This window comes from Meleagris gallopavo, chromosome 10 (genome assembly GCF_000146605.3).
Source record: "Meleagris gallopavo isolate NT-WF06-2002-E0010 breed Aviagen turkey brand Nicholas breeding stock chromosome 10, Turkey_5.1, whole genome shotgun sequence".
Lineage (NCBI taxonomy): Eukaryota > Metazoa > Chordata > Aves > Galliformes > Phasianidae > Meleagris > Meleagris gallopavo.
In genome coordinates this window covers 20,612,200-20,619,492 of record NC_015020.2, presented here as the reverse complement: position 1 = coordinate 20,619,492, position 7,293 = coordinate 20,612,200, and the positions used below count along the sequence as shown (strand labels likewise).

The 7,293-nt window shown below is 47.3% G+C and overlaps 1 protein-coding gene across 1 annotated transcript; it reads left to right on the top strand.

Annotated features, from left to right (window-relative positions):
* Nucleotides 1-4: 4 nt before the first annotated feature.
* LOC100547794 (cytochrome P450 2J2-like) lies at nucleotides 5-7,231 on the top strand. Its single transcript, XM_010716060.1, has 9 exons — nucleotides 5-157; nucleotides 661-823; nucleotides 1,040-1,189; nucleotides 2,692-2,852; nucleotides 3,578-3,754; nucleotides 4,009-4,141; nucleotides 5,342-5,529; nucleotides 5,762-5,900; nucleotides 6,643-7,231. Exons 1-9 carry the CDS (start codon nucleotides 5-7, stop codon nucleotides 6,816-6,818), a joined length of 1,440 nt encoding a protein of 479 aa, XP_010714362.1. The 3' UTR covers nucleotides 6,819-7,231.
* Nucleotides 7,232-7,293: the final 62 nt, after the last annotated feature.

Below are 7,293 nucleotides of genomic sequence, written 5' to 3'. Positions count from 1 at the left end.
GCAGATGCTCTTCGTCTTCCTCTTTGTCTTCCTGCTCGTCGCTGACTATATGAAGAGGAGAAAGCCGAAGGACTTCCCCCCCAGTCCTTTTGCCCTGCCATTCCTGGGAAATGTGCAATTTTTGTTTGCCAAAGACCCCCTGGCCACAACACAGAAGGTAAGGGGACTTTCAGCATGGTGAGGGGACCCATCCAACCCAATCACATTAAATCCAGTGGCTCATAGAGACCTTTCCACGAGTGGGAAGTAGGTTGGCCCTTGATCAGCTGCAACTTTGATAAGGTTTGGCTTGGAATACAGAGCCACATCCTTTGGGCAAAGGGCATGGGACAGTGCTATGACTTCCACTGCATCCGTACGGGGGTGTGAGGACAAGGGTGACTGGAAAGGGAGTTAACAGCTGAAAACTCTTGCTCACCTGAGTATTGCAAAGCCTCAAAAATGCAACCTGGAATGTTGTACATCTACTCCTGAACACTGATTCTGGAAACACGGAAAAAGACTGCACACAATCAAGCCAATATTTATCACATCACTCTCCCAGGTTCAGCTTGCCTTCTTTCCATTTCAAATCTCACTATCCTTCCCTATGGGTACAGGATACCAGGAAAAAAAATCCTTGCAAATCAATCACATTTTATATATTTATCCCCTTCCCAGATTATTGAAGAACATGGAGATATCTTTAGCATGCAAGTAGGCACTCAGTCTTTTGTGATCTTAAATGGGCTGCAAATGATCAAGGAAGCCCTTCTGATCCAGGGAGAGAACTTCATGGATCGCCCAGAAATTCCTATCAACACAGAGGTTTTCAACAAATTGGGTGAGTTATCAATAGTGACACATATCTGAAACACATTGAAAGCATCGTTCTTTTGGACATACCGGGAGGAAAGCTGGGGGAAATGTTGTAAGTTCACTTTCACTCTGAACATAGCTACTTTCACAACTCCTCCTCATTTATCAAGGCATGCGTCCTCCAGTTTCTTCCCCTTGCTGAGAGCATCTTCCTTTGCTCACTGTGGAATGCTTCTGCCAGGGCTGATCTCCTCCAATGGGCACCTGTGGAAGCAGCAGAGAAGGTTCACCTTGATCACCCTCCGAAACTTTGGCTTGGGGAAGAGGAGCCTGGAGGAGCGGATCCAGGAGGAGTGCCGATTCCTCACAGATGCGTTCAGGGATGAGCAGGGTGAGGACCACTTCCCTCAGCAGTTGTGCTGAAGGCAGAATCCAGCTTAGAGCATTTTAATTTCCCCTATGCTAATGCCTGCTGAAAAATTGTAGAACCACGGAATCATTATGGTTGGAAACAACCTGTAAGGTCACCAAGTCCAACCCCAACCCATCCTCAGTGTGTCCACTAATCGTTTCTCTCAGTGCTACAGTTCCTTTTTCTTGAGAACCTCTGGGGATGGTGACTCCATGACCTCTTTGGAATCATATGCCAATGTCTGATCAATCGCTCTGAAAAGAAATTTTTTGTAATATCCATCCTGAACCTACTGTGGAAAAACTTAAGGCCATTATCTCTTGTCCCATCACTGTTATTTAGGAACTTAGGCCAAACCCCACCTTGCTCCAGTTTCTTTTCAGGGAGATGTATAGGGCAATAAGGTATCACCTCAGCCTTCTCTGCTCCAGACTGAACCATCCCAGTTCCCTCTGCAGCTGGCTATCAGAGTTGTTTTCCAGACCCTTCACGTCTTTATTCCCCTTCTTAGGACATGCTCTAGGGCCTTAATGTCTTTCTTGAAGAGAGGGGCCCAAAACTCAACTCAGCACCTGTATGGGATATGCTGAGTCATGGCCTGAACCACTGATTGAGCACCTGGGGAAAGGACCCGCTCAGCCCTGGAAGCACAGGTGAAGGCAATTCACCTGTGTGACTGGAAGGGGTGGAGCCTGGCTGCACCTCTCTTAGACCTCATTTAAGGGCTGACTGCCACTGAGGAAGGATCTCTTCTTGGAGATCTCTCCTTGGTGAAGCTTTCCTCTGTGAACCTGGAATCTTCTGCTATAGGTGAGCAATCTTTTTCCCATCCTTTATAGCAACTCTCTATTGTGCTGCTCCTTTTGTCATCACATCTTTGTTGTAAAGCCTTTCCCATTGTATTGATCTGTCTAGTTATTACAGCACCCAAGATGTGGCCTCACAAAGTATTGAGCACAGAGGGATGATCACCACCCTGCTCCTGCTGGCTACACTAGATCTGATATGAGCCCAGATGCTATTTGCATTCTCGGCCTCATGGGCACGCTCTGGCTCACCTTCCACCAGTTGCCAACTAACACACCGGCATCTCCTTTCTCCTCATCTCATAAGCAATGCTAGCAATCTGCCAGCATCCCAGACTCCTCTTACAGGTGTTTTGCCCTCAGATTAACTGATAGATGCATCTGTGTAACACTCAAAACAGTATTCTTAGCCCACCTTTGTCTATTGCTCCTTTTGAGACCTCTGGGAAATTCCATGGGCCAGTTAACACCAATGTTCTGAATTAACACCAATGATGTTTGCTCTTCTGAAGCCATTTCAAATCTTCCTTGCTAAGTAAACAAGCATCTCCAAGCAGGTGCCCATTCAGGATCTTTCATTTCACTTACTGAATATTTTCCTCTGATGATGGCACTTTCTTCCCCTTGTCTGTGGAGACCAGAAGAGAATTGATTGTTCCCTTTTTCCTTCTCCAGGAAATCCTTTCAACCCTCACCTTAAAATCAACAGTGCTGTTTCAAATGTTATCTGTTCCATCACCTTTGGCAATCGGTTTGAATACCATAATGGAAACTTCCAAAACTTGCTGCGGCTGATGGATGAGACTGTTATCCTCCATGGGAAAATAATGAGCCAGGTACAGCCCTCATCAATCCTCATGCGTTGGCCTTGTAGACCCTTCTCCATCTTTGTAGTACTCCTTTGGATGCTTTCTGATAGTTCTATATTTTTACATAATACAGCACCCAAAACTGCACATGTGGTTCAAAGTGAGGCCAATCACCAAGTGTAGGGCTGGCCAAGCCCAGGAGCTGTTTCTCCCTGCTCTGGAACCATGAGATTTTCTTTGGTGTTTCCCACAGCTTTGTGGCCCCTCTTCTTCCCTGAAGATGTCCTGGTGCTGATGCAATCCCCAGTGATCACAAAGCTGAGCTACCCTAGCTGGTTTTCCTGTGCTGTGGGAAGTGAATACAGCAGAGGATTTGGGCAGGTCCCTAGGAGAGGTTATGGGAAGGAGCAATGCTAAGGTTTCCAAGAGCACTCATTGCCATTCCTCTTTCCATCAAGTACATCTGCCTGTAATTTATTTCTGCCACATTCTCAAGCTGTGCAGTGCTGACATTGCTCTCTTTCATCACTGCTCCTGTCCTCTGAGCACCAAGCTTCTTGCTGTAACTGTGAAGAATGCAGTAATCTCTCTGACAGTGGAGATAGCAATCCTTTATCATGCTCTTCTGGTGAGGATTTAATTCTATCTACTCCTGCATTGTAGGGTTGTGGCTTTGCAGGCTTTTGAAGCCTTGAAAACAGGAGGGGTTTTCTGTCCTTTATTCAAATTTCTTTTTTTTTTTCTACCCAAAGCTCTACAATGCTTTTCCCTCCATTATAAAGTACTTCCCAGGATCTCACCAAACCATTTTTGAAAACTGGAGGCTCATGAAAGGTTTTGTGAAAGAGAAGATCAGCAAACACAAGGAAGACCTGAACCCATCAGAGAGCCGAGACTTCATTGACAGCTACCTGCAGGAGATGGCCAAGGTCAGCAATGTGGAGCAGGCCCTTTTTCAATGGGGACTAGAGATCAGGAGGGCTGAGAAGCAAACCAAATTCCCCACCTGAGCTGCTGGTGTGTCCATATGTGAGCTCAGGGTGGACATCGGGTTTGGGGCATCCACTGAGTAATGAGGATGCAGAGGGCCAGCAACTTCTGGCACAGCCCTTGAGGCAGGACTGAGTCTGATTTTGAGGAAGTTCTTGTTTTTAATGTGGCACTAACTTTTGATTTTCTGAAGTCCAATGGCAGTGATTTCTGTGAGGATAACCTGGTTGCATGCACTCTCGATCTGTTTTTTGCTGGGACTGAGACAACCTCCACAACCATCCGCTGGGCCCTACTGTTTATGGCCTTATATCCAGAAATTCAAGGTACGTGTAGAACATGCACAGCCCTGTGGCTATCTCTGGTAACTTGGTGGGATATTCTGTTCAGGCCAAGAGAGGAGAAAAACTTGATATGATTCAGCTAAAGCAAGTGTAGAGTTCAGCACCTGCAGAGAAATAACCACAAGCAACAGTACAGCAGTTTGGGGATGACCTACTGGCAAGGAGCTTTGCAAAGGAGGACCACGGGTCCTTCCACAAGGGATGGATAACAGGTTGGCCATCAGCCCACAGTGTGCACTTGTGGCCAAGACAGGCAGTGGTATCCTGAGGTACATTTAAAAGAGTGTTGCAAGCAGATCAGCAAAGGTGATCCTCCCTTCTGCTCTGCCCTGGTGATGCTACATCTGAATTAGTGTGTCCAGTTCTGGACTCCTCAGTTCAAAAAAGACAGGTGTCTCCTAGAGGAGAGACTAAGTGTCCATAGTGGTGGGTGACAAAGGTGATAAAATATTTCCTTTATGAGGAAAGGTTGAGAGACTTGGCTCTATTCAGCTTAGAGAAGACTGAGAGGGGATCTAATCAATGTTTACAAACACCTAAAAAGCGTGGGAGGCAATTGGATGAGGGCGGACTCTTTTCAGAGTTATTTAGTATTGGAAATGGTGGAATGGCCAAAAATTGGAACATAGGAAGTTCAACACGAATATGTGGAAGAATTCCTTTAGAGTAGAAGTAACAGAGCACAGGAAGAGACTGCCCAGATTACTTGAGGTGTCTCCTCCTTTGCAGATAATCAGGACTTGCCTGGATGTCTACACAAATGACCTACAGTAGGGAAGATGATTAAGCAGGGGAGTTGGACTCAGTGGTCCCTACTGCTCTCTTCCAACCCTTGCAATTATGTGAATCCCTCAGTACTCTTGCAAACTAGGTACAGGGAAGTTTGGAGGTTGGTTTGTTTTTTTGCATTCAGGCTCATGCCCTTCTAATATTGTAATACCAACAGAAAAAAGGAGCAATCTCATCAACAAACACTGGAGACCTCAGACATTCTGGCAGAGGTGACAGGTGCACTGCACAGTGCTCAGGGCCTATTTAGTACCTGAAGTTGCAAGATGCCCTGGTGATACATGATTGCCCTCTAATGATCCTTGGAGGAGCCAAACCACAAAAATGACATGGTGTCCCTAGGGGATCTATGGCTTTGCTGCACCATAGCTGATCCTTCCTTTTTCCAAATAGCCCGTGTGCAAGCCGAGATCGATGCTGTCATTGGGCAGTGCCGGCAGCCAGCCCTGGAGGACAGGAACAACATGCCCTACACCAACGCCGTCATCCATGAAGTGCAGAGGAAAGGCAACATCACCCCTTTCAGTTTGCCTAGAGAGGCAAAGAAGGACACAGTCCTGGCTGGTTTCCACCTGCCCAAGGTAATTTCACTACACCTCAGACAAGTCTTTAAGAGGACATTCCCGTTTCCCAGTCCACAAAGGGACAAAGCAGCAGCATCCTCACCCCACCCAGAGATCACCCCTGAGGAAAAAAAACTTGTGATGGATTTGCATACAGATGCTCTTGATGGCAAGCACACAGGAAAGTAAAAATTTCCCTCCTGTTGGCAGTGGCAGAGAGAGTGCAAAGTGATTTTCTTTCTCTTTGCAGGGCTCTATTGTAGTCCCGAATCTATCCTCTGTGATGCTTGACAAGAAGGAATGGGAAACCCCTCACAGTTTTAACCCCGGGCATTTCCTGAAGGACGGTCAGTTCTGGAAAAGGGAGGCTTTTATGCCATTTTCTATAGGTAAGATCAGCTGCAGTTCGATGCTTCTGTGCTGAAGCACTGGGATGGGGCTTCTAGCTGCACAATGGCGACCATGAGCAAACTAGTGATGGAAAATGCGGACATTGGCTGTATCCATCAGAGGTGCTACTTGCCCCCTGCCCATATTGGTGAAAAGCAGTCCCTTCCTTAGCAACAATCATGCAGCCACACAAAGCATCACTCCCTAGCCTTTTTTCAGGAGCACAGGAGCCTAAAAAAATGCTGGATACCCCAAAAATGCATTCAGCAATGCAAGAGCAGTGCTCTGTGCTCCCAGTCCCACACAGCTGAGGTCAGTGGGCTCTGCCACCACCACCATGGCCAGCAGCTTCCTTGAAGAGAGTGATTATTAGCATCTCCAATTTCCTGCCCAAGAATGACATGTTTTCTCTGGTGAATTGGTTCCATTCCTTGGAGTTCCACCGGGCACATGGGAACTGCAGGTGAAGTCGCGTTCAATCCAGCAGGGTAGGATAAAATGTGTGCGTATACATTTATATGCATGAGCCCTCATTAAGTCACCCAGTTGGAGTCAGATCGTGCTACAGCTCCATGGGGAGCTCAGTTAGGATGGCAGTCCTGGTGCTGGAAATGGAAAGTGGGCAAGGGGATGCGGGCAGGGTGATGTTCCTGCAGGAGCTGTGTGCTGAGGCTTTTCCAGCAGAGAAAGCAGCTGGGCAGCCAGCAGGGCTGAATGGGCGCTGGGCGGCTGTCTCCGCAGGGAAGCGCGCCTGCCTGGGTGAGCTGCTGGCCCGCGCCGAGCTCTTCCTCTTCTTCACGGCTCTGCTCCAGAAATTCACCTTCCAGGCTCCCCGGGACACCATCCTCGACCTCAAATTCATTCTGGGCATGACCTTGGCCCCGCGGCCCTACAAGATCTGTGCAGTGCCTCGGTAGGGAGCGTGGCCGCTGTTGTCAGAGGGAGAACTCTCATCTTTGTCTGGGAGCCATAGACTGACCCATTACCCGCTGCTACGGGCCACTACAACAACCACCTCAAATGTTTTGTTTCTTTTTTTAAGTAATTGCAAAGTCACTTCTTTTTACAAGCAGATTTTACACACTGTATCAGATAAAAAAAAATTGGCCAGGGCCCTTTTTGTTCTGGCAGCCCAGCACTGTCAATGAATGAGGAACTCAGGACTTCCGTAATTCCATGCATCACAGCTGTGGATCAATAGTGGAAAGGAGCAGTGACTGGAAACAGTTCCTACTTTGATCTTAGGAAAGCCATTTGTCAAAAGAAAAATACCACAGTGCCTTGTGAAATCTCCCTCTCTTGAGCAGTAATAAATCCTGACTGAAACATTTTTGTTGTGAAGCGTTTTGCAAAGTGATGACCAGCACAGCCTTTTCAGCGCTGCCTGCAGTC

Bases quoted from the DNA above. Each gene is read 5' to 3' on its own strand.
- LOC100547794 (XM_010716060.1), top strand. From the start codon at position 5: ATGCTCTTCGTCTTCCTCTTTGTCTTCCTGCTCGTCGCTGACTATATG. The intron at 3,755-4,008 runs GTCAGCAATGTG...GATTTTCTGAAG, and splicing joins ACCTGCAGGAGATGGCCAAG to TCCAATGGCAGTGATTTCTG. The intron at 5,901-6,642 runs GTAAGATCAGCT...CTGTCTCCGCAG, and splicing joins TTTTATGCCATTTTCTATAG to GGAAGCGCGCCTGCCTGGGT.